The sequence below is a fragment of the Alligator mississippiensis genome, chromosome 9 (assembly GCF_030867095.1).
Source record: "Alligator mississippiensis isolate rAllMis1 chromosome 9, rAllMis1, whole genome shotgun sequence".
Classification (NCBI taxonomy): domain Eukaryota; kingdom Metazoa; phylum Chordata; order Crocodylia; family Alligatoridae; genus Alligator; species Alligator mississippiensis.
Genome location: NC_081832.1, coordinates 22,492,787 through 22,519,533, shown reverse-complemented (window position 1 = coordinate 22,519,533; position 26,747 = coordinate 22,492,787). Strand labels below are relative to the sequence as shown.

At 45.5% G+C, this 26,747-nt stretch overlaps 1 protein-coding gene across 6 annotated transcripts; it reads left to right on the top strand.

Moving 5' to 3' along the window:
* The first annotated feature begins 588 nt into the window (after positions 1-588).
* Positions 589-26,623, top strand: SGK2 (serum/glucocorticoid regulated kinase 2). 6 transcript variants are annotated; one of them, XM_014609562.3, is made up of 15 exons: positions 589-724; positions 6,378-6,563; positions 12,564-12,633; positions 14,609-14,666; positions 15,612-15,661; positions 16,395-16,452; positions 18,094-18,177; positions 18,911-19,042; positions 20,592-20,704; positions 21,385-21,421; positions 22,061-22,147; positions 24,158-24,253; positions 24,516-24,671; positions 25,305-25,394; positions 25,931-26,623. In XM_014609562.3, exons 2-15 carry the CDS (start codon positions 6,512-6,514, stop codon positions 26,084-26,086), a joined length of 1,239 nt encoding a protein of 412 aa, XP_014465048.1. In that variant the 5' UTR covers positions 589-724; positions 6,378-6,511; the 3' UTR covers positions 26,087-26,623. The 6 variants fall into 6 exon arrangements, with proteins under 6 accessions (XP_014465048.1, XP_014465052.1, XP_014465049.1 ...); XM_014609566.3 differs by lacking the exon at positions 6,378-6,563 and having other exon boundaries at positions 590-724; XM_014609563.3 differs by lacking the exons at positions 589-724; positions 6,378-6,563 and adding an exon at positions 8,920-9,018.
* Positions 26,624-26,747: the final 124 nt, after the last annotated feature.

Genomic DNA, 26,747 nt, shown 5'->3' with positions numbered 1-26,747 from the left:
AGTTTAAATGTTCATGGATCTCCTTTCTACCTGCGGACCATGCCTAAGCCTGCTTGTCACGTGAGAACTAAGGAGGCCCTTTCCTAGAGACACTGCTCTGAAGGTCTTAGATGTCCATGTGCCACTTCTCAGCATCTCTTACATACAAGGCTACAGCAGTTAGTAACAGGCTACAAATTAAAATACTATCAGGGAACCATGAAGGAAAACAGGATTTGCTGGAGGAACTGCCACTCGTATTACCCAGTTCCCATGCTCCGGATGTTAGCAGGTCAATTGTGTCCCAGTTCAGGGCTTCTAACAGTTTCCAGCATCTTGTGGCATTTAGCAGGTGATACATGCCTAATTACCTCAGCTAGGGCCCAGCATGTGACTTGCTTCCAGAAAAGAGAGCACTTTGTTCTAACCCCTTCCACTTCTCTCCATGGCGAGCTGCCCTCTAATCCTGCCGGAGGGTATTTGCCCTCCCTCCCCTTAGCCCCACATTTGCCTTGGATCCCCTCAGCTGAGAGCAATGGCAGGGTAATAATTTACTTCCTAGCATAAGCCACTCCTTAAGAATATTCCTTTGACCTTCAGGCTAATTCACCCAAACAAAAACACAGAGCGAGAGAGAGAGAGAGGGGTGAAAACCACCCTTGTGCAACTCCTAGTTAGCTAGCTCTGCCTTCTCCAGCTCCCAGTGTCCCAGCTCTGCCTGTTTGACTTCTTCGGCTCTCTCCAGGTAAAGCTTTGATTTGCCTTCTCATCTGTTTTTTGACTTTCCCTCACTTTGGAGTATGCAAGGCATTAGTTTAGAGCAAGCAAAATCCTTGACCCCAGACAGTCCCATGCAGGGTATGGAGCGAGATTGACTTTTGGGACGGCTGTTGTTTGGGCACGGAGGTCTGAGAGGGAATGGTACTGACAAGCAGGAGAAATTGATTTCAGGACCCGTAGGTGTTCCTCTCTCCCAGATGATCACACTCCATGGATCAGACTCTGGCTGGCAGTAAACACAGGAAGCAAAAGCTGCTTTGGATCCCCTGATCATATTCAGGGGGATGAGAGATTTTGTTTCAGCTTGAGAGAATGCTATCTATCTACATACGTATCTGTCTTGTACCCACAACCTAGAAGGTTTCAGCCAGGGAGTCACATGTGTGCTCGGAATATAGGATGCCCTTAATATATCCAGGCATCATCTTTATTAATTGTTCATCCCTCAGAACTGATTTTCAGGTATCTATTTTAATAAAGAGCAGCCATAAGCATTTTATATTATACATGCAGTTTCCTATTAAACAGAAAGGGCAGAGACTATTAGATACAAAGCTGAAGCCCCGAATCAATCCAAATCAACTGGAGTTGAGAAAAAATCCTGAAGCCATAACAATTCACGTTGTGTCTGCATGAGGATTTTCAGCTGGCATTAATGTTTGCCCCATTTCAGCAGCTCTGGAGCTGGTCTTGAACGGGTTGCTCTGATGGTGCTTGCAGCTCACCAGGGTTCAACACGCATCATCCTTGGGTAGCCCCCCCATGTTAACAGGATTGGACATGGGCAGCCTTATTCTAATAGTGGTGTGACAAGTAAGTTCAACATCAGACTTGGGACTACGGGACCAGTGTTTTTAATACGGCTGATGGGTAGTCTACTAATATCTCAGGAGGGAAGAGCAGGACAGCATGTAGTTAGAATGCTTTTTAACCCCAAAGGGGACTTCCTCTGCACATCGGATAATGACTTGTGGCAACATCTTAAATGTGGCTAAGCCCTACCAGAACTGGCCAGCCCGGTGCTGGTCCTTATATTGCCCTGTAACTGTATACATAATTATTCCTCAGCCCAGAGGAAGATGGCTAGATAATTGCTAAAGTGTCTTGCTGACATATGATTTTGAGCCTTGCTCTGAGCTTGTGCTGAAGGCTGCCTCCCTACTTGACCCAGCTGCAGTTGGGTACCTGAAGATGCTAGCTCTCTTCTCTGATGCCCTCTCTTCTCTGCTGTTGGCAGTGGAAGCTGGTGTGCTCCACCACTATTACTCTGATGAACCTTATAGACTCAAGTGAACCAGGACTGACTGATACAGATCCAGAGCAACTGCACCAAAATAATGCATCTGGGAAGGTGGACAAAATATGCACCCCTAGCTTTTAGAATTAAAAGCAGACTTGCTTCTTCTCTTTAGCCAGAGGAGTTGGGACCAGTGCAATGAGGGGAGGTGAACGTGGCCTCTGTGTATGAGAAGAGAAGATAGTGGGTCTGAAACCTGGGATTTTCCAAGGAACTCAGCACCCACCCAGGAGGTGAGGGCAGGGCAGACTTCTAGGAGTCCAGCAAGTTGGGTGCACAAGTCTTTGGAAAATTTAATTGTGAAGAGTAACAATATAAGCCTCTGGCTATTGAGCACCTGAAGAAATATGTTGCCTACTCTGCATGTTAAGCACTTAGCAATCTGGCTCTGAGTGATTCTGAAAAACCTGTGCCATATCCTTGCCTCTGTTATTTTGATTTAACTGGTATGTTTTGAGTTCTAGATTACTCAGAGGTGACCCAGGTTGTGGAAAAAATGCAGAGCTTGTTGCTCCTATTTTCCACATGTATATGCTGAATAACAAAGGCCAGAAAGTTGGAGGTTTTAAAGGAGAGAGTAGGAAATAAAAAGGAAAATTACAACTGCTGTTTGCTTTTGTCAGGACTCAGTCAACGTGTACTAAACAGTTGGGGAAAAAAGAAAGTCCTTGTTTAGCACAATTAAAATGCCATGTCCTTAATATGGTACTCTTCCCTTGTAGATCTTGATCTGTTTCCAGAGGAGGTCAGGATCTTTAAGCCCAGTAATGATAATATTTGAGGATACTGAGGAACAGGCAAGACTTGTCCATGGTCAGCCAGCAGCAGGCCAGGAATGGAACTCGGGAAATGTGTGTCCTATTTCAATGCACTATCTCCAAGGCCACGTTACTCTTAATTAACATGTAAGAAGAAACCTCCCACTATTCATGTGAGACCCCCTTCCCTCCCCTCCAAAGAGTTATTCAGCAAGTAAAGGACACCTAACATGATACAGCTGATGGCTTTCTTTTAGTCTTTCTTGAGTGCACAGAAGAAAGCAAGAAATAATCATAAAAAGCTCAAACACAAATGTTTAAAAAAAAAAAAGAAAGAAAAAGAATTACCTCCAAACAAGCTCTTATCACATAAGATCAGAGTACATTCCAGCAGGGTATTAAGGTCACCTTTCACCACTGGCTGAAGGTAATTTCTTATGTACTCTTTAAGGAAATGAGTATTTTATTCTAGGTTGGACCTGCAGATTTCAATTATTTGGGGCTGTACAGTCTGTTTCTGATGGTGATGGCTATTGTTATATGAATGGATGACAACAGCATGTCACTTTTCTCTGAAACAGACTATTAAGGAGCATGCACAATGTTTTGAAGGCATGTGGGGCATGTGCAGGAGCTGGGCTGTGTCCTGCAAAATGTCTTGCTCTGGGGAAATGATGAGTGCAGAAGGTAAAGCAAAGGCTCTGCAGATGCAGGTGAGATCTGGGTGTAGCTGACCCTTTGCACAGCAGACATCCCACACACATTTTCAACATAATAATGTTCCTTTGTGTACTGAGTTTGGAAAAATAGGGAGCTTCCCCCCTTAAAGGCAAAAAGAAAATGTTTCCTAACACGGCCAGTTTCTAAAGGCTGTAATCTGTTTTATATAGCCTCCCACAGGACTACAGGCATCTGAACAGTCAGTGGACTGTGGCCAAATGACAATCAGACTACAGCATGTACTTCCTGGCTACAGCAATCTGATACAGCCTGTCATCCATGAGGGAGAGGTTAAAAAATGTGGCATAAACTGTTAGCAACTTGAGGTGGGGGGAGGCTGGTCTCTACTTACAAGTTCTGCTGGTAGAGCTACATCTATTCAGGGAAAAAAAGAATCACAGGTGTTAGCCCCTGACGAACACAGCTATGTCCTGAGAAGCCCATGTCAATGCAGTTCTGCCAGCAAGAATGTCTCTGCCAGATAAGTTACTTTCATCAGGGGAATGGTTTAAGACAATTTTGTGATTATAAGCTACCTCTCCACTAGGGACATATACCAGGATAATCGGACCAGTGCAGCTTTCTTAACATCCTTTCCCAGTGTAGACAAACCTCCAGGTGTCAATGCTTAACAAGTTAACCTCCTCACAGCTGCCTCATGTACCTGATGGGCAGAGCTAATCATTCCAGCGGGTGTCTTAATTTTATACCACATAAAGAGGAAATGGGCTTAAAGAAGGAGCAGCAAAGTCAGTAAGGTTCAACTGGCACTTAATTGGGATTTGGTAAAATACTTACCCCATGTTATGACTAAATAAGAAGTGATCAAAGACTTGTTTGTTGAGCTGAACAACCGCTGGCATGCATGCAGGGTTTGTAGCTCACTGACATGCACACAGTCCCCAGGGGTCTCTGATGACATGCAGTTCTTTTGCGAACGAGGGCAAGGCAAAGGCCTTAAAATCTGTTATGGATTGTGCTGTCAAAGATACGAGTGCAATCCTTTTAGGTAGGAGTCATGTGCCACTGTATAAGGTGTTGAGTGCTAGTAGTAGCCATAACCCTGTAACCCTGACACAGTGGGAGTCCATGGTCATAAGCCATACAGCAGTTTTCATCTGAGCTTGCCTGCTGCCTTAACATCAGAAGAAGTCAGCTGTTCAATATTTCATGACCAGAATTGTTTAACAATTAAAGACCCTATTTCCTCTTCTGCTTATTAAGCTACTATCAAAGAGGGAAGAAGGTATAGCTTATTCCCTTTCCCACTGGGTTCCCACCACTGCAGACCTGGCACAAACAACCCTGCTTCTCAGCAAGACTGATTAGATGTGCAGGGATGATTTTATAGCTTGTCTCTGTTGGTTAAACACTTCATTGCCATGTGAACCTTCCTGATGCTTGGCTGAGTAATGGGAGTTCAAGGGCCAAAGTCATTCCTGGTGTAAATGGAGATAATTCCCACTGAAGTTGAATTTTGCCTGCACTGAGGGGGTCTGTGAAAGTAGCTGGGTCTGCACTGGGTGGGTTTCTGGGAGCATGGGTCTATGTCTGCCTCACAGCCCTGCCTGACGCAAAGAGGCATAAAGAGCTCAAGCCAGCTCTCAGGTATGTAGTGCATTAAGACACTGGTTATTGCCTCTGAACTGTGCAGGCGGAAGATAATCCTGAAAGCACCCTTGCACATCTAGATGCAGCAGGCAGCCCTTCAGTTCCAGGTATAGCGCAGTGCTCAGCCTGGAATGCCGGGAAGCGGGGACGGGCTCTCTGGGGGTTCTTTGGCCACTTGCTGCCCAGGCTGAGTTTTGGTGGCAGATGATCTCAGCCACTCTGACATTTGGGAGGCTGTTCTCAGCCTTTCAACCTAGGTATGTTTTTGTGGTCCCTAGTGCCATGACTGTGGGGAGCACAGTGCAATTTGGCCCCTGCTAACTTCCTCCCCTAACATACTGTGCTGTATGTGAACTTGTGGACAAAGCCAGCAACTGGGCTGGGTACAAGCTGTCTTCTTTCTTTCCCTGTCTGTCCCATCCAGGGATAGGTTGCAAAGACACCGTTGCAGCCTGTTCACCCTGGGGGGCTCCTGGGATGAAGTCCTCTGTAGCTGGCTGCCTCTCATCTCTTACTACTAGTTCTGTTGCCTCTGACTTGGGTGCTACCCTGCTCAGCTATTGAAACCACAGCTGGGAACTTGTCCTTATCATAAACCAGTACAAACAAATCATAATAAATGAAGAGCTAATCTCACGCTGCACTTACAGAGCATGTTTCATTCCAATGGGCTTGATCCTTAGCTTAGTCCTTTTGAGGTCTATGCAGCGGCACCAAGTTTGGATTTGGCCTGTTAATTAATTAAATAGCAGCAAATTCTTTTCTTTATGAAAGTAAAAACATAGTCTAAGTGGATACATTGTGTGGAAGTCAAATAAATATCAGAATAACACCCTACTCTAAGGTAGCACTTAGTGCAGCATGTAGACTCGGCACTGTGTAGATCTCAAAGCACTTTACAAAGCAGGTCAGTATCATTATGTCCCTTTTATAGATGGAGAAACAGAGGAAGTGACTTGCCCACGATCATCCAGAAAAACAGTGGCAGAGGCAGAAGCAGAATGTGGATCTCTTGAGTCTCAAGCCCATATCCATTAGGTCACAGTCTCCCCAGAACCTAGCCCTGGTCCAAGAGATTGAAATCTTTTAAAGAGGAGAGTCTCTTGATGTTCCCAAGACCAGAGTTAATGTTGAGAGAGTGCTAGTGCTCCTTTGGGTACCCGCTCTGCTAGACTCCAGCCCGTGACTACTCGTAATGTTTTGCTTTTTCTTCCTACCTGTGTCCTTTGCAGAAGGACAGGATACTGCCTAGCATCAGTTTGCTTCCACATCTGCCTCCTGGTCCTCAAGGAAAAAGAGCCTGGTGCCAACCACTGGATTCCCTGCGGAGTTCCTCAGGCAGCGTGTATATATCCAGGCTGACTGTATGTACACACCCCAGCTAGAGACCCCTTCCACAGCGCTGGGGAAGACAAAGGGTAATACACTTGACCAATACACATTGTCAATAATCTCTAGAACTGAGCCATCTTCCACACCTAACTGGCAAGCTGCAGGGTGTGGGGATGGGAGTAGAAGAGGAAATCAGGCTGTCAATTGCCTGCTACTTCAGCGTTGTGGCTGGAAAGCAGGTAGCAGAAGGGAGAACTGGGGCAGTTTGAGTTGCTTTGAAGGGCCTCAGCAGGTCATGACCCAATTCCCCCTCCCCACCTGCCAAGAGGTATGACTGAAAGCCCACCAACACCAAAGGAAGACCCTAGCTTCTCCATGGCAGGGTACAGGTAGTCCCATGTTTAGCTGGTGCTTAAGTCCACCCTGCAAGTTTGCCATGGCCTGACATAATTGGTACTAGAGGAGGGACCATACAGTTGCTTTACCAGGAAAGCAGTCTGGACAGGAATTAAACTGCTGTATGGCAGGCAAGACTGATTGGCACAGTGTGGGGGTGGTAGCATTATGAAGCCCTAGCTATATTCTATGCGTTACGTGCTGCCAACAGACATCATCTAAGACGTACTTCTCTCTGAGGCTGCGACCCTGATAAGGGGCATCAGAGCGCCTGGCACATACAGAGGCTCTCCGGGACCTTTGAGGCTGTGACCCTGAATCCCAGTGTCAGTGGGCTGGTGATGCCTGCCTCTTCTATGTCCATGCATTGGAAAGAAGGCAGCAAGAAATCCAGGGTGGAGGTCTGGGTTGATCTGGGAAAGCCTGGGAGTCACTGGCCACAGGCCTTAATCTAAATCCTTTTCTCTTGTCATGGGAAACAAAAAGGATCAGATATCTGACAGGGGGAGTAAGTACAGTACATGTGGTTTTGCCTACCTGGCCTTAGGGGGACTAACAGACTACTGTACTCAGTTTTAGTATATTTGAAGTGAAGTTTTGCACAGCATGTCCAAGCCTAAGCTGCCCCTGCTAAGGGGACCTGCGTGCACCAGAACTGGGTAAAACGAAGACTCATTTCCAAGGCATAAGGCATGGTCACAATTTCTCCCACATACCCCCCACATGTCTTCAGTACCCCTAGGGGTATGCTTATCACAGTTTGAGTACCCCGGTATATTATACAGGAGACCCTCGTCATTCACGGGGATACATTCTTTTTAGATGTCTTTTTAGCTTCCTCCCAGTGGGGCTGTAGCAGAAACAGCAGCAGTAGCAGGAAGGGAAGATTTTTATGATTCAAAGGGAGAAAAGGAAGATATATTAATTTCCATGTGCAGGGTTAACTGTTGTAGGCAACATAAGCTGTTTCTCTGAGGCCTTTAAAAGACGTATATGCTCAACTGTTTAGACTGGAAAGGCAGTTGGTTGTAATGTAAGGTCCAGAGAGGATAGTAAAGGTGAGAGTGAAGGTGGATTGCCTCCTTTACTCCAGGATGCTGGTAGAAGTGCTGACGGGGGTGTGTGTGTGTACGCGTACGCGCGCACGTGCCTGCTGTTGATGCTTTGTTACCTGTTCTCATGCTTATCACAGAGTGCTTGAGGCTTTAAATACCTGAATATTTTTCTGGCCTGCGTGGGTGATTTGTTTGTCTTTCTGCTTTAAAATGCCAGTCTGCAGGTGGATTCTTGTGGGAATGACTTGCCTTGATTATAGTATGCAGAGTTTGTACCTATAGAGGTTTCCTTTTTGTTTTGGAATTCATGTGTGTCTGTGCGTGTGTTTTGTTGTTCCCCTCTGAGGGGCTGGGCGCCATTCAAAGCAAATTGCAAATTTGCTTTGAATGACTAGGAGTTGTGCAGTGAGTACTGGTATTTAAACAGATCTATTAAAAAAGGACAAAAATCCTGGAGCTTTTTCTAATGCTTTTCTGGGCTAGTCTCCCTGCCTGAAGGCTCTGGCCCTGGGTTCTGCAAGCTGTAATGAACCCTGAAGAGGTGAAAGTATAACTGAACGCTGGCCTTGTGTAGCCAGCTCGGTATCTCTTAGATTTGTGGCAGGGTAAAGGCCGAGCCTTGCTTGGGTATGAAAGCAACCATGTGAGGAACTGCTTGTTCTTTCTTAACTGCATAGGACTCTTGAAACTTAACTCTTAGCTGTGGAATGATTCTCTGTGTTACAGTCCCTAGATGCAGGAAACATAGTGGATTAGCATTTCAGCTTCTGTGCGTCTCAGGCCCTCATCATGCTGGCCTCTTGTTAGTCACAGCTGCAAGGACTTCAGCATTTTAATTCTCCCTTCTAACACCTCAGACTTTGAAGCAGGCAGCTTCTTCCAAAATGCAAACCACCCTCCAAATGAAAAAAACACCCCAGTTCTTCTTGTCTTCTTACATTGTAATTAGCACTTCCCAGAGAGGATGAGGGCAAGGTCCCTACTGCAAGAAGTTCACAGTCTAGGTTAGCTGGAACCTGATAAAAGGAAGCAATGACATCAAGGAAGAGGAGCGGGGAGGCTCGCACGTGAGGTTGTCTCTTCCTGCGAGGTATGAATAGTTTTAGCAGTATTTTTGTTGCAAATAACACTAGGCTGAGATGGGAATGTGGGTCACGGGTGGCGAAACGGCAGAAAGAAGCAGGAGCTGCTTGTGCTGTGCTCCAAGCAAAACGTATGTTACTGAGGGGTATTACAGGGGTCTTTCATTAGCTGCAGTGATTGCTTGTTTCAAGTTGTGTGTGTCCAGGCTGCTGCGAAAACAGGTATCTGCCACCTCTGAGATGCCTCCACTCTGCTTATTCCTGTGTAATGTGAATCTCTGGGAAATAGGGCAGGGGTGGGTGGGTGTAGCAGTTTCTCAGCTGCATAGTGATGGCATTATGTAACAAAACCCATTGGGATTTGTTTGTCTGATCCATTCCATTGACTTCACAATGCTTGGAGCCTCCCTGCTGCACCAGCAAAAGGAGTAATGGAAGCTTTATTCTGTGTTTTTCTGATCAATGTTTCAGATGTAATTTCATGACCTATTTTTAGTGTTTAAGTGTGCTTTAGAAAATCTCTGGGCTGTAAGGCAAGCAGAAGGTGTTAGTGACTCTCTCATATAAGCCAATATGGTTAGAAGCTGCCTGAACTTTGAAGAACGTGGGGTGTAGGGACTGGCTAGGGAGGAGGGACACTGGGGATGGCTCCGATCAGAGTCCTCACGGTGGGTGCCATGGGATAGGTGCTATGTATACAGCAAGGATACCAAACCATGCTTCTACAGTGCAGGGGTGAGGCTTCTGTCCCTGAGTGGTCAAGTCTGATGTACTGGCCATAGTGGAAACACTTCCATTCCTCTCTAGGGACTTGGTGAATAGACTCATTTACCATAGCAAGGGACTATGGGAGTGTGGTACAAAGTGGGCAGGTATTGTGCACGTTTACCTCTGACAGCACTGTCATGCTCTGCCAATACTTTTTCATCCTGGCTCACCCAACCTTTGTTAATTTAGCCATGTGTTTCCCTTAAGAGAGAGGTAGATCGTGGTTGTGCTTAATGGTAGTCTGTCACGGCGACTTGTTCTGTCTGTGTTACAGTGGCTGCAGCTTGCAGATGTCTACAGTTGCAGTGACTTCAGAGTAGATGTACTTTTGGTGATACTGCCTAAAGCAAAGATCCTCTGCTTCCTTGTTATTTGTGATCTGAGCCTGGAATTTGACCAACCTCTATATTAGTTGTGCATGTTGGCATTAAATTAGAGGTAAGCGAGAGGGGAATTGGCAAGTTTTTTAGGAGAGCTCCATATTCAAAAGCCTGAGCTGTCTTCATAAATTGGCTTTGCAGAACTTGTTTGCATAGTAATTGGACTGAAATAATCAAACCACTTATTGATTTCTGTGGTGTTTGGGTGCTAGTTTGTATGCAGATACAGAGTGGGGTTGTCTTGGTTCATAGCTTGTTTGCTTTTATTCCAGGCTTTATTTACCAGAACAGGGTTCTGATTCCACAACGCGTTTGCAAGCACAGGCTAATGCCAAGCAACCCAAGGTGTGAATTTCAACAGGTCCATCTCTGTTCTTTGTGTATACAAGTGCCTAGTCCCAACAGGCAAAAGTCTAATGCTCCAATTTTTCCTCTTGCATTTAAAGAAGACTGCTCCTTTCATTGCCCTGTCTGCTGTCACTGTGACTGGACTTGCAGACACGCTGTTCAGTGCGTCTCTGTTCCCAAAGTCAGTCACGTTGTCTGTGATACATTTGGTTTGCTCTTTGGGACTGTGCTACCTGGCAGGTGTGCCTGGCTCCTACTCTGAAGGCTGAGGGTCAGGCAGGGTCCACAGCATCATAAAAGAGTAGGGATAGTGCCACCTTTGGGGGAGAGCAAACAAACTTGACTGCAAGCTCTTTATTGCTGGGAAAATCAGATGTACTTCCATTTGGTTATTCTGGGAGATAATGGTCCTAGGAAGCACTGCAGTCTAGGTATTTGATCTAGTGTAGGGGAGGATTTGCAGTGGGGTGCAGTATGTAGGCATATGAGAAACTGCTCCTACAATGCTTACACACGCAGGCATGTGTAGTTTCAGTTTCTGGCTCTTATGCCTCAGACTCCCAGAGCAGTGCAGTTGTCTTAATGGAAACCACTAACTAAACCAGGGGCAGGCAGTTATTTCGGGTGGAGGGCTGCTTACTGAGTTTTGGCAAGCCATTGAGGGCTGCATGACAGGCAGCCAGAGGCAGATAAATATTAATTTTCTAAATTTTTTTAGGGGCCCAGAGAGCTGGATAGAATTGTGTAGCAGGCCACAGCTGGCCCACGGGCCACATTTTGCCCACCCCTGAACTAAAGCATCATCTCAGTTATTCCCATCCATGTCTGTTCTGCAGGTCTATAGGCTAGTGCCAGCTAAAAAGTGAAGATGTGTCCTTTGTTTTATCTTTTTGCCGAATGTAAATCTTGAGCTAACTCCTCTCTGATAGTGGCTCCTTGACCTGTTCTTATCTCTGTATCCAGGGATTTAGTTTCCTATGCCAGGCTACCATCCCAGTATTGAGACCAACATGGGAAAATGCCTTCTGGAAACTCTCATTAGTTCATATTCATCTTAAAACTGGCTACTGGCTTGGGAGCTGCATGGCCACAGTTCACACTGCTGCCTCGGCTCTGGTGGAGCTCTTCAAGGCACTTTAAATACAACAGTTTTTCATGGGGTGTTTAAACTCTCCCAGTTTTAACCAGATGTTTTGATTCTCTTCTGTATCCGCAAACATGGGGGTTGAAGGGGAAATCTAGTCTTGGCGTATGTTTAATCTACAGATGCATCATTCCTTTTTGAAATTTGTCGTTCCGTTTCATCAAGAAGTGCTTAGTTAAGCGTGAGGCAGGGAGGGAGGATGCCCCCCCCCCCCCCCCCCGTTCTCCTGCCCTTTGCTACTCAGTATTGTAAGATATGAATAAAATGCCACTGAAGTAAAAAGGTGGCATTTGGAAGTTGCCTTGGGATGGTGTATTTGGAGTTGGGGAGGGGAGGAGCAGCAAAGTGCAGGACATTAATCGTCCCTTCCCCCAAGTTTTAATGGTGACCCTGACACTGACTTGTTATGTGTCCTTAGGCAAGTCACTTGGGCATTGTGATTCAGTGCTTGGCTACTTCACAAGGGTGTTGCATGGCTTAATTCATGCTGGTGAAGAGCTCTGAGAGCCCTGAACGAAAGGGGCTGTGTAAATGCCAAGCATGACGTATTGCAGTGTAACCTCCGTCTCGTGATCTTATTTCTGTAAGACTAGGACACTGCATGTTTTTTCTGGGAAGTGGCTTATGGAGGAGGTTTACACAGATCAGACCTACTTTCCTCCCAACCCCAGGAGCTGCAGGTTCCCAGCTATTGGTCCTTTCTTAGATTCACTTTTTAAGCAGAATAAAGGTTCCCAAAAGAGACTGGGGAAGCTGTCTTGCCTCCTGTACATTCCTGGTTATTTTGGTGTGTGGGTGGAGGGGGTGGCTTTGAAATGAAGGGCAAGGTCAGTTGGGAACAAACATGTTTCTGTGTTCTTGTGATCACGTCGCCGGCTAATCAGCTTAGTTTTCCAACTTTTCTTTTCCGCAGATCTTATAAAGCACGGACGCGAGAGGATAGAACAAACTATTAAGGCCTCCGGCTCCAGGCTGTGTTCCTAGTGAGTAAGAAAGCTGCAGAATGAGATGCTAGCCCTTTAAAAATGAAGCCTGATAACCTCTGCTCTAGACATAAGTGGTGAATAGAGACGACTGGCACAGGCCAGATGTGGGCAGAGCCCTGGGAGCTGCCTGTGTTACAAACGCAGTGCAGCTGGGAAGCATCCTTTGCCATGGCGCTGACCCTGCTCCCCAGGAGAGGGGCTCTAACTGCAGTGAGTCAAGGTGCCATGTATTTCTTGCGGATGGGATGCTGTGTGATGAAGTACTGAGAGGAGGGGAGGGCGCAGGGGTGGCACCTGCAAAAGTTCATAAGGTTGGCTGGCTGGTTGCAAAGGGTGGGAGTTTAATGGACCTGCATGCCTGCACAGCTTCCCTTGATTTTGGTGGGTGACTGGGGAAGAAGTGTGCAGGTAGGAAATGGATCAGATATGATGGGTGGGGGGGCAGCTACCTGGTTTGTTGATTGTTGTCTTAAAAATAAGGGATATGGGGGAGGGTCAAAAAACAGAATGGTGGACTGTGGTTCCCTTTGAGTAAGAATAAGAATCTCACCCTCTGGTATGTGACCAGGAAAAATAAGATTAACTAGAGAGGCATAAGACCCAGTGTTGATAACTTTGGTTCTGACCTGCCCTGTACAGCCAAACTGGCATGGGGTCACCCCCATGTGAAGTGTGACACAGTTAGTGCTCCTGGCTGCTACAGCCCAGGCTCGGGCTTGGTCCAGTTCTACCTTCCTGCAAATGCTAATGCAGCCTCTGAAATCATGAGTGGGGTGGCCAGGCCTGGTGTAATCTAGTTTGGGAAACAAGCTCAGAAAAACACCAGCATTTCTCTGGGTAGTCGCAACCAACTTGCAGGGTAACCTTGCAGCAGTCAGGTCAAGGAGGGCTGGTAGGGTTCGGAGAGGGGCTAGAGGCCTGCTACCTCAGAAGGCTGCAGTGTGGGGTGTAATAGCATCCCTACACTGGCTAAGCTTCCTTACTGCTGGCTGACAAGTCTCTAATCACTTAGTGCTGTAACCCAAGTTTTTTGGGTCACAAGGTTGGCTGTGGCAATAGTGTAACTAAATTGTTTTTGTTTTTTTTTGTGGGGGGGGACCAGGAGCTGTCCCCAAAATGGCCACCTCAACAATGTCAGCTAACTGCACTGCTGTGATTGGCACTGGCATAGCCTGGTGTTACCCTGTCTGCTGTGGCTGCCCCCAGTGCAGAGCTATCCTGCTATTCCTCTGGGCTGTGGAGTATGACTGGCTATAAAAGGGGGCAGCAGACGGTTGTGTTCATAGATAATCCGCCAATGAGACTTGCTGTGTCCACGATGATGTTTGCTGCTAGCATGGAACCAGCAAGAACCAAAACAATCTTGCTCTGGCACATGAACTTGTGCACTGCACAATAAAAGTGGGGCAACTCTTTCCAGGAGTGGCTATTTATTTGGACTGCCTTTCTCAGGCATCCAATGCAAGGCCCTATGTTTTATGTTCCTTGCCCCACTAGAAGTCAGTGGAAGCTTTAGGAGCTCAGCACTGGTGAAACTCTGTTTTTTGCAAACTTTGGCCTGATGATTGAGTTTAGGATAATGTTGTGCTTGCTCCTAGGCACTAAAATAATTTGGGCTGGATGGGTCTTTTTTTTTGTTCACCTGTACCTGGTACTGTCACTGTCTGTCCTGTTTTATAGCCAATCTGACCCCAGTAGCACCAGCCATGTTGGATGCAGGGCAGGAGGAATCCTGCCCTGTTATTCCAAATGCTGGGCTGGTAGCTTGATTGGCAAGATCTTGAGACACTGAGTTGTGAAATGCTTTTCCCTTCCCCATCAATTCCTAGGTGAGAAGATTATACATGCTTTCCCCATTAGAGCCAGCTTTCCCTATGTGCTGAAGTCTGAATTTTTTTTTTTTGGTACCTGACAGGTTGGTTGAGAGTTGGATGTTGATAAACAGTGTCTATTTTGTCTCTTCTCTTTCAAGTGCTGAAAGGGTTGCCTTCTTAATGGACCGTTCGAAAAACTCAAGTTCCAAACCCCAGGTGAGACCCTGGCTCCTACCCAGGCTGTCGAAGCTCATTGGAAGTGGGAGGAGGGAAGGGAGGAAACCATATTTGTAGGAGAAAAGCAAGGTGGAGAAGTTGGCTTTGATGTTTCTCTCCAAAGTATTCAGCTCAGATTCTTGATCCAGGGAGTGGATTAGTGTGGCTGTGTTGAGTGGTTTAAAGATTAATTTCACAGCTCTGAATTACAACCTTGGATGTACTTGACAGTGCTGAGGATTACTGCAGTGTCTCTGTAGTGCTGGAGATAAGACCACCCGCTGCCATGAGAGCAGAGGGGATTGGTTAATTCAAAGTTTGCAAAGTGCCATGCATGTTCATGTTGCCAGCACATCATATGTGGACAACGAGAGCAAAGCATGCAAAGCAGCCCCTGGCTTTTCCTACTGAAAATGATGTTCATCTTGCATGAATTAAACCAGCAGCTAAACTCATTCTTCTATTGCTGTTTTTGAAGATTAACAATCTTCTGGAGGATTAAACCAGTGTGGGACGAAGACTGGGCAGTAGAACTGTAGCTGAAAGGATGGCATTGCTCTAGGACATGACTAAAGATAAGGCAAGGGATAGAAATGAGATCCCCTTGTGAATATAGCATTTTGGAGGTGCTTCCCCAAACATGCCTGCACATACTCACTCGCTGTCAAAGAACTGCAGATGACAGACTTATTCTGCTGTCATTGGTGGCCTTGAAATAATGGGTGAGGAAACAAAGCAACTGTTCCAGTGCTAGGCAATTGGCGAAGGGTCTGAATATCTGTTGTGTTCCATGAGGATACTGAGAAATTGTTTGATTGAAACTGCAGTACATGAATACCTGTGGTGAGTTAAGGAGCACATGTGTTCTAAAACTCTTCATTTGAAGCTACATAGTCCTTATGATTTACGTCCTGGCTCCTTTAATGTCTATGTTGTCCTCTCTAGCCTCCAACACTGACTGACAACATCAACCTTGGGCCTTCAGCGAATCCAAAGTAAGCTCCATGTAAATATGAGGTAGGGTATGGAAGGAATTGCATAAGGTGGGGCATGCAGTGAATGATTGGCTTCCCTCTCTCAGGTGGATGCATGTGAACTAAAATGATGATGGTAATATGGCCCAGGTGAACACTGATGTAGCATGTATTTTAAACCTTGCCTTTCAAGTGGCTACCTATAGCTAGTCACATGTTCAGGTTGTATAGAATTTTGCTTTGTTTCTGGAAGGTCCTAATCCTTGCTTCTGACCACACTTATCCCAAACCCCTCACATGTTGTCTTCCACTTGGGGGACTGGCTTCTTGTTAAGTGGTGGAGGAAGACTTTTGACCATACTGCGTCTCCCTGACACCTCCAGCTTTCTGTTTGCTTCCTCTCTGGGACAGACTCTGGCTTAATTGAAGCCCTGGCTCTTGTCAGGTCTCAACCTTTATGGGCTGAGATGGACTTAAACAAGATTCCTCTTCCACTGTCCTGTTCAGCCCAGTGAATTCCTTAAATGTGCATCATCTTTGCCTGTGGCTTCTCCCCCTGCCACTGCTGCCTCCTTTTGTCTGTATTACTACTGAAGATCTTTTCCAGGTCAGATTTGTCCATGGATAGTTGAAATGGGATTTATGTAGTGAATAAAAGCTAGGTCCCCAAGCCTCTCTCAGCTCTTACCCTCCTATTATAAACTTGAGAAAGGAACTTTGCTAGGTGGTAACTTGCTATCTGCTTGTCCAACAGTGCCAAGCCAACAGACTTTGACTTCCTGAAAGTTATTGGCAAAGGAAGCTTTGGAAAAGTAAGTGGAATACAGCTTTGAACCCTAGTGGGCTACTGCTGGGGCCTAAATGACTTTCTATCATGCTAGCAGAACAGCAAGAAGAAAACATTGTCATAGGGGAAAAGAAGGGAATATGGGTAGAAAAATAGTGGCCTGCGGGAATTTGCAGAAACAGATTTTTGTTAAGATGTATGTCCTCTATATGACTAAAGTTGTTGTGGGAAAGATTAAGGAACACTTCTGTGGAATGAGAAGGGAGCAGGATTCAAAACCTAGTCTGTGCAGGACGTATGTGTGGGGACAACTGCAGGTTTCTGCATAGGGGGTGCACAGAGGTGCACATGCACCCCCCGAGAGTGCCGGTGCCCCCCTACAAGCGCGGGCCAATCGCTGTGATTTGCTGTAGCTGGTTCCGGGAGCGGCTGTGGTGATCGCAGTGATTGGCCATTGCAGGATTGCCCAGGGGGCAGGACTGGCCATGGGTAGACCCCCTCCCTCCCCACCCCCAGTTGGTGGGACTGGGAAGCGATGGGGCACGCCCCCCCCCCCGACTAAGGCAGCACCAGTCGCCCATGTTTCTGTAGGCTTCCTAGCATGGACCTGTTCCACCAGCGTCTGAATGACTGGTAGTGATTTTTCACAAAGCAACCTGTCAGCATCACTGAATTGAGCGGGAACTAAGAAGCTACATATCTAAAGCGATGTCCAGTAACTAGGGGTAGGTGGGAGCCTGTCCTCTGTATCTCCAATGTCTAGCAAAGCTTGATTTTGATTTTGATTTTTTTTAAAGAATTTTGTTATGTTCCAAGCCAAATCAAGTCCAAATCCATGAGTCCAGAACCATAAGTGGCCCTACAACCGGCAAACATCCTTCACCCCCACCAGGGGCTTCAGATATTTCCACAGTCTTTTGGCAGGCATCCTACATGCTTGCCCAAGTTTTGCCTACCCTCAGGCACAGGAACAAGCTAGGGAGAAACTTCCCATTTCCATAAAATGGGCAGTAAGCCCCAAAACCTCAGCAGGTACTAAACCACTCCAGAAGAACAGTTATCCCTGGGAGGTTTAAGGAAAACTGCTGTCTTGGACCCAGATACATGGTGTTTCCCCTGTCAGGTCTAGCAAAGCTTGATATGTAACATGCTTTTTTGATTCCGTTTCCTTCCAACATGCCCATAGGACAGAGGTAAGGGTGTGAGTGTTTTAGCACATTTAAGACCCACAGGGTTCTTTGGGTAAATGTAGTATCTTTTATTAGACCAACAAAATAGTTGAAAAAATTGTTCCACACTTTAAGGTTTCTATGCCTAACGAAGGTACCTCTCATCTTGACCAATTCTCAACCCACCAGATGAGGGTCCTTGGCTTAATGGTACTTCATGAGATGACAAGGATCCTCTTGGTGAGGAACTAGGTGGAGTGAAAGGAATGTAATTTAAAGAAGCTTGGTATGCTGGTGTCCTTATCAAAGGATGGAGGAAGAACATAAGCTGGGGGACCCTTGCTCTTTAAAATCATGGATATAATTCCCCTCCCCCCCCACCACTCTGCCCTTTGTGCGGTCATGTACACTTGTACAAAACTGTTCTGAAACACTAACCAGATGAGAGTGGGGTAAAGCAATAGAAACATGAGATCTCATTTTGTTCTCCTCTGCAGGTCCTTCTGGCCAAGCGGAAGTCTGATGGGACCTTCTATGCCATCAAAGTCTTGCAGAAGAAATCCATTCTAAAGAAAAAGGAGGTATGTAATAGAAGAGCATATTTAATACTTGGGAGGAGGCTTTTACTTCTCTTCTGGGTATGTTTGTTTCAAAAAAGAAGCAGGGCTTACTAGTGCCTCTGTTACTTGATGTGTAGCCCTGACGGAGCAGCTGAGAGAAGCAAGGATCACTTGGATGAACCTTGTGCTTCTGAAAGGAAGATTAAACAACACTGGTTTGAGCCTCTTGTAGGCAAGGTCAGTCCTTGTCCCTTAGTCATTTTGAATATGAACAGGCTTGTGCTTAGTATCACTGGTAACCCTTTTCCTTGGCTAAATCAACACTCAGTTCTGCAAACCATAGGGCTGATTCTGCAGATACTTGCTAGTGAAGACAATACTTTCTGCTGTGGGTAATGTTGGTAACACAAATGAGATTACTTAGGCTTGTAAGCACTGTACCTTGTAGTCTTTACTAGGCTATTGACTGCACGGATGCTAGTTCATGCTACCCTATGGAGTGCATGCCTATGTTATGTTCCACAGGGATGTAAGGAAAACATTTGTTTAGCATGATTCAGAAGAATCATTCTTGATGAAGGTCTTATGTGAGGAGGCTCTAGTAGGAATCCCCACTGAAGGCTACTCACCCATTACCCTCCCAGCTCTTCTCAGAGTGACTAACTATTTTGAGACTATGAAGAATCTTTAATGAACATTTGTCTGGCTGACCCTGGGGCTGTACCGACTAATTATCTTGGATGGTTCTTCACAGCAAAATCACATCATGGCAGAACGAAATGTACTACTGAAAAATGTGAAGCATCCTTTCCTAGTGGGACTCCACTACTCTTTCCAGACCTCAGAGAAGCTCTACTTTGTACTGGACTATGTAAATGGGGGAGAGGTGAGTGAGTGTATATGCAACTTTCCTTTTAGGACTCAAGTAAAGTAGAGGTCTAAAATGGTCCTGTTGCTGTTGTCTCTGATAAGGAAATAGGCTGTAGATGTCTTTATCTAAAGCAGTGTTCTTGCAGTTTTTGAAATGGAAATGTCAAGATGGACTAAACCAGGGGTCGGCAACATTTTTGGCCAGCGCGCCAAAAACACTGCAACCCTGACCCATGCCTCAACTTGGCATGCAGGGGCAGATTGTGAGGGAGCCACAAGGGGCCTGATTCTCATTGCTGGCTGTGGCTGCACACATGCCTTTGGGAGGATGACAGGGGAGGGGCTGGGGTTGTGCTGCCCTGGTCCCACCCCTACTCTGCGCCCCAAGACGTGCTCGCAGTCACTGCCACCAAAGAGCCAGTGCCTGTGCTCCAGAGCCCAGTGCAACTGTTTGCAGTCTCCCAGCTGCCTGCCACAGCCAGCCTGGCCTCTGGGCAGCTGCACTGTGTAGTGGGAAGGCTGGAAACAGTTGCACCAGGCTCTGGAGCACTGGCATTAGCTCTGTGGTGGCAGTGGCTGCATGTGTACCTCCGGGCAAGATGGCGAGAGGGTCTGGGGTTGCACTACCCCAGGCCCCTTCTCTGCTGTCTGCCTGGAGGCATGCATGCAGCTTCTTCTCCTGGAGCTCAGGAGCCTGGTGCAGCTGTTTGCAGCCTCTTGGCTGCCTGCTGCAAACAGCCTGGGCTCCATGGGCTGGTTGTGGTGTGCCAAGCAAAAGGGCCTTGCATGCCATGCTCTAGCACACATGCTGTGGGTTGCTGATCCCTGGGCTAAATCATATAGCCTAGCCACTTAGGGTACGTCTATGTAGCATAACATAGTGCTGTGCGGAGAGAGCTGGGTTAGCACTGACTGAGAAGCAAGAGTAATACTAACTCAGGTGGACCAGGAGCTAGTGCAACTATACTGATTTTGGAAGCCTGAGCTAGCTTAGGCTTCTCAACATGGCTTAATGCAGTGTTGTGCTGACATAACTATAGTCTGTCTTAGATTATGAAATAACCCTTTTGTACCACTCTTGCCTATGTTGTGCTTCCATCTCCCTTGTAACGAGTACAGGGTATGATGGTCCATTCTTGGCTGTAATGGTGACATAGAAGCGGCACTACTGCACCTATTCTAGAAAACATTCAACCACACTGCCATATTTAATAATCTAATGATGCACTGCTTACACCCTACAGGCTACCACTTATCTGGCTAGCTTGTATTCAGACTGCCTTAAGGTGTTTGTCCCCTTTATATGAAGAGATCTATTTTCCCCCCTCTGGATACAAAGACTGCACATTAGTAGCACATCTGTCTGGAGTTTTTGTTAGGCAAAACACAATACTGTTCTGGTGAGGACAGGGGAAGAGAATCCATATTAAAGGGAGGAAGAAGAGCTGGAAAACATGGCTTTTTGAATAACAAAGCCAATAGTGGCAGAAGCAGCCGAACTGACTGCGAGATTGGGAAAGAGTTGCTCCCAAATGACCAGGATTTTTTTTCTTCTGTGTCTACAGCTCTTCTTTCATTTGCAAAGAGAGCGCTGTTTCCGTGAGCCTCGTGCCCGCTTTTATGCTGCTGAAGTAGCCAGTGCTGTAGGGTACCTGCATTCCTTGAACATTATCTACAGGTAGGGTGTGTGTATTCCTGATGTGCATAGCAGCATTGGTAATACCCCCTGTTGTACTTGACTGTGTGCAGTTGCTGGTGAGGGAAAGGGAAATACTTGATGTTTTAATGCTGTCACCTTGTTAAGAGGAAAACTTTTAAAAACAAAGCTGAGGACTCTTGTAGTGGATAACCCCCCTGACATTGTTCTGCTGAACTTAGCAAGCAGAAACCTTTATAACTATGCTCCTGATCTGGGAGGTCCCGGGAGCTTCACAAATGCCAGGGTAGCACTTCTCTGAACCACTTCCACCATTCTCCTGACCTTTCCCTATCCATTATCAAATGGGAATGTGGAATTTGGGAGCATCCAGGTCGAGAGAACTTCTAATACAACATAGATCAAGAGAGGAGGAAGTTTTCCACAGCAGCTGGAACTCTGTCACAGTGCAAAACCTGTGCCTGTCAGCTTATTCAGCCTCTGAAAACCATATTTATATGAATAAAAGATGTGTAGGCTGATTCATAATGCCTGTGAGCTGCAACTCCAATGCTCCTGACCCCCATGCAGTTCACCAAGACTCCAGGAAGTCATCTTGTCAAGAATAGGTGTCATCCAGCAGCTCTTTTCAGTTGTCGTCATGTGCTGAGCCCTTTTGAATATCTGGCCAAGTCTGTTTACATATCACCTTTCTTTTCTAGGGACTTAAAACCTGAAAACATCCTCTTGGATTGCCAGGTATGTTCAGTACATTTGCAACCATACCTGCTTCCTGCATTTTCCTTCAAAGACTGAGGAACACTGGTCCAGAAGTCTTGGGTATGATGTAGACGGGAATAAGAAAGTGTGATTCCTTCCTTCCTTCCTTCCTTCCTTCCTTTTTTACCCATTCCTTCCTACACATATGCACACACATTACTGCATGGACTTTAAAATATTCCAGCAGTGAAAGCCACAATTCTGTGTTGCACTTGCAAATATGCTATGTAATGTTGCCTTTGACTATCAAGGCACTGCTTGCATTTTCCTAGAGCTTGGGACCTGAGCACTGGTATGTGAACAAGAAATTCAAGTGTTTTTATATAGCAGCTGTAGGCTGGGTGTTGTATAGTGCCTATCACAGCAACTCTCTGAACAGGGCTAGGGATAAATATCCAACTGATTGTGCCTAGCATTACAGTCTGGCTAGTCTAATAGACCAGCAGATAAATTCACTGTACACTTGTAAATAACTGCATATTGCCCGTTTCTAATAGATGACTACATTGTATGCCCAGGAATTGGAAGGTATATCAGGGAGGGACACAAAGGGTCTAGAAACCTTGTTCAGCCTGTTCATCAGGAAGGGTTTGATCAGGCTTCTATCTCTTCCCTTAGGGGCATGTCATCTTAACAGACTTTGGACTCTGCAAAGAAGGAATGGAGCAAGAAGAAACAACATCTACTTTCTGTGGCACCCCAGAGGTACAGCATAGACAACCTGAGAGTTTTGCTGGTTGTTGAACTCCCACTGAAATCAAAGCAAACGTACATCAGGCTATAAGCTTCTGTTTCTGTGCATGATACCGAACATGTTGGCATATGACTGAGCACTGTTTGCAGTATTTCTCTTACTAGTGTAGATAGCGGTCAATAGCTTATAAACAGATTGAACCGACACCTCAAAAGAGGAATCGCTGTCTCATTCACCCCAGTGGGGAGTTGTCTCTAACAGTGATGGGCTCCATTGTCCTTTTCCAGTGCTGTTTTTATTTGAAAAGCTGTTTCACAGGTAAAGGGGTTCAATTTTCAAAGATACAAATAGGGAATCTATGGGACCCTTCCATTATGGGGGAAAATGGGATGAAATATGGTTGCTGAACCCTAGTCCACATAGGTTCTCTTTTTTTGACTTGCATAGTTACTTCTTTCTTCTTCATAGTGTGGACACAGTTACCTCGGTATAAGGGTACTTAAATGATAAAAATGTCAACACTGGGCAGGGATTATAGTTAGAGGTACAACTTTTGTATGTAGATTAATTTATTTTAACTTACAACAGGGTTAATTTTTACTGATGGTCTTTAGGAGCTTAAGCAATTTTTTTTTTTTTTTGAAAAACATTGCAACCTGGGCAGGAAGGGGGAAGCCTGTTGATTCTGGAATGGCTGTGCCACAGAACCTGTCAATGTCATTGGTAGCTACGGTGATAACCTTGATACTGGAAGCCAGGACATCTGCAGCTCTGCATTTTCACTGCGGTGTTTATCTTTCTAGCTAGGAGTGAGCTGTATAAGGTGTTTACTCGCAGAGCATGGATGAGCTAATAGTCATCTGGTACTGACCTGCGTCTGAGGGCATCAGAATACTCTGAGGTCTAACTTACGGTGTCTTGCCCCCTGGTTCTTGTGATGTCCCACTACTCAGTGATTTTTTTTTTTTTTTTTTTTATAGCTTTTTACAGCCAGACCAGGGTCAATGTATTATACTCAAGAGTGTGAGGGATGCAAGATACTGGGATAGTTGTGTCCCCTGTCTGGGAAGGATATTTCTTAGGCATTCAGTTCTCAAAGTGCATTCTTTTTTTCCTCCCAACCCCCAAAGCTGCTGAAAATATTTTTGACAGGAGCATCGTAGCTTCTAGGCGTGACTGGAGTTGCTGCACTCAGTAAATGGAATCTCTTCTTCCTTGGCAAATGAGGTTCCTAATCTAGGCTGGAGTGCTAAATCTCATCTTGCCATTGCTCCCTTGCCACTTTCCAGGCATGCTCACCCTTTAGCATGTGTAAGCTCAGAATTGCAGCTAATGCACTCATATGAGGCCCCAATCTTATTGTATTGGCCCATAGACTGATCAGTAGAATAAGAGTTCAACTGTTGTAACAGAACTTAGCTACATCTACCCTTCCTGCCTGATGCTGAGATTGTTAGCTTGTAAAATAGCCTCTCATTGCTGCATTTGGTGTGCTGTTGTATTTGAAGTTTTGCATGATTCTTGCCAACAGGTAAGCAGTAATACAGATGCCATTGGCAGGGTTCCCAGATATAGTCTGTGGGGCTGGCAAAGGGTTTATTCCCAGCTCAGCTATGCATCAAAAATCTTCTGTCAATGGAGCTCTACACCCACAGAAATCTTTTCATGGTGGTTATAAGGAAGGGAAATCTGCAACTTGGGTTTAGCTGTGTTAGACTTGTACTTGCTAGTAATTTTGGAAGCAGCTGTGCATCTATCACAAGAGCTAGCCTGCTGCACTGAGTTCTTGTTAAAGTCCCTTGTTCAAAGTTGCCTAGGGAGAGAAAAGGCTTTACCCTCTTTAGAAAAGGTCTAAATGTATTGCTTTTGTGCAGGGAAATTATTTGTTAAAAAGGTAGCAGGCATCACATCTGTGTCACTGTAATGTGCTTTTTGAACTCAAATAAATGTAACCAGGAGGGACACTAGTCACGGGGATCCATTCCTGGGACCTTGCCTGAAACCTCTCTGACTCTTCACAGTATCTGGCTCCAGAAGTGCTAAGAAAAGAGCCCTATGACAGGACCGTAGACTGGTGGTGTCTAGGAGCAGTCCTCTATGAGATGCTGTTTGGGTTGGTAAGTGTTAAAATCCCTCGCTACTTCCTGTTGAGGAGCAGAGGGACTACGGTTTATTGAGGCAGTTCCCTGCTTAAGGAAGCATGACCAATGATCTCAGTCTAAATGAAAGTACTTATTGAAATAATTATCATATTACTAAAATAAGTGTAGCCTCTCTCTGTCACCCATTCACTGTAGAAATGAAATTTGAATTAATTGGCTTGTTTGCAGGCTTCATTGCAGTAACTCATGTCTTTGCTGATTTTCCTCTTCCCATCAGCCCCCTTTCTACAGCCGAGATGTGTCTCAAATGTATGACAACATTCTGCATCAACCACTTCAGATCCAAGGAACCAAGACCATGGCAGCATGTGATATCTTACAGGGACTTCTCCACAAGGATCAGAAGAGGCGGCTAGGAGCCAAGATGGACTTTGTATGTGGTATTTCTTGTATTAGGATATTTCTTCTCCACACCCTTAGTTTAAGTCTCTCTCCTCTCTCTCAATAACTATACTACAATGGAAGATCCTCATCTGAAGTCTTCCTAAATGTCAAGATGCTGACTACTCTCCCCTCTCTAGGGTATCATTCAAACCCTGGATCTTACAGCTTTGCTTTGCTTGGTTGCATTTAAAAGCACCATGATATCTACTGCGTACGCCTTCTGAATTGCAGGTTGTCTAAGTGTAAAGAAATATGACTCTTGGTTGGTTTGGGCAGGGGGTGAAGTTTCCTGTTGGTAATACAACGGGAAACTCTCTAGCTTGTAATTGCACTCTGAACTTCAGAACCTGCAGAAGAGAGATTTTGTTGTCATGGGTCAAGATATAAAGATAGGCTGGCTTGCCAGGATAGGATGGTATCATGTTGTGTGTGATCCAGTAACTCACAAAGCTTTATGCAGATCAGATGCTCTTCTCCCCATGGTCTATGCTACAGCACATTGAATTAGTAAGTTGTAAAGCTGCAAACTGCTCCAGAGGAGCTTGTGTCTGTTTTGTGCCTGCTGGAGAAAGATGGTTGAGGATGATTGACAGGGAAGTGACTTCCATCTCCCTCTTTGCAGCTGGACATAAAGAATCATGTTTTCTTCAGCCCAATTAACTGGGATGACTTGTATCACAAGAGGATCACGCCTCCATTCAATCCCAATGTGGTACGTGGCTGTTTCAAATCCAATTTCCTCTACATGAGTAGTAGAAAAGGAATTGTGAATTGTAATGGTTAGGTGTCCTGTTCAGATGTTTTGGCTGCTTCCAGTTATGGGAAGAAGCTAAAAATGTCATCCCCTGGAAACTTAAAATGACTTGCATCTTTTGCCTGCCCATCTCTCTCTCTGTTCTCTTCCCTTTATATAGTCTCTGCTTGTCATAACTCTGTTTGCCTGGCCATGATTATAGCAGAGAAAATAGGAATTCTTAACTTTGTGGGAAGGAGCAACCATAGGGAAAAGTGAACACTGCATTCCCCTTTCCCCAGGAAAAAAACCTGTTTTAATGTTGGTGGCTAAAGTCATTCAAGTAAATTTCTTGGAACTCTTAAGTTCTTGTCTCTTGTGTGGGAACATCAACATCAAGATAAGGGCTAGGTTACAGCTATCTAAAAAACACTCTACCTAAAATACATAACCTGACTGATAGCTTAGGCCTGTTAAGTTTGCTATGATAGGCAGCTGTGCCTTTTGTTTTTTAGGCTGGTCCTGCTGATCTGCGACACTTTGATCCAGAGTTCACTCAGGAAGCAGTCCCAAACTCCATCACCCGCACACCTGACCTTGCAGCCAGCTGCTCCAGTGCATCTGATGCTTTTTTAGGGTTTTCTTATGCACCAACTGATGAGGACTTCTAGACTTTATATAGGGCTTGAGGAGCCCAATTTTAACTCTGGTCTTGTTTTTAAGAAAAGGTACTGCCCTTTTGCTCGTGACTGTTAAGAAATTTGGAATAACCTACTAATCGGAATGGAACAGAATGGAACTCTTCCGATACCTGATGCACAACGCTGTCCTGAAAGTGGCCCTTCCTCTGGTAGGGAGGATGATAAACTTCATGTTTGGAATTTTGTACACCTAAAAGTTGAAGTTCTTTAAGACAATGGAGTTGTAGTTAGAAACTTTGCTGTTGTTTGTTGCATTCCAGAAACTGGTCTACTTACGCTTGTTTGTCTACCTCCTATTCCCACTTTTGGTGCAGGATTTTCAAACAATACAAGACATACTTATTCAATAAGCCACTTTTGGGAGAGGGGTATGAATGGAAGTGGATTCATTACTTAAATGTGCATCAGCAAGCCAGTTTCCTTGAACTTCTGTTAAAGCAGTTCATAAAGGAATAGCACACTGGGTGTAACTGGAGTGTGCTAATATATGCATAGCCTCGTAATTCATCTCCCTGTCTTGAGAGGTTCAGATTCTTTGTTCACGTTTGTGAAGCTATGATGCTGTGCCTCAATGACATTATGGTTACTTTGCTGTTCTAAGGAGGTGGCCTGGAGTCTGCTTATTGTAGAT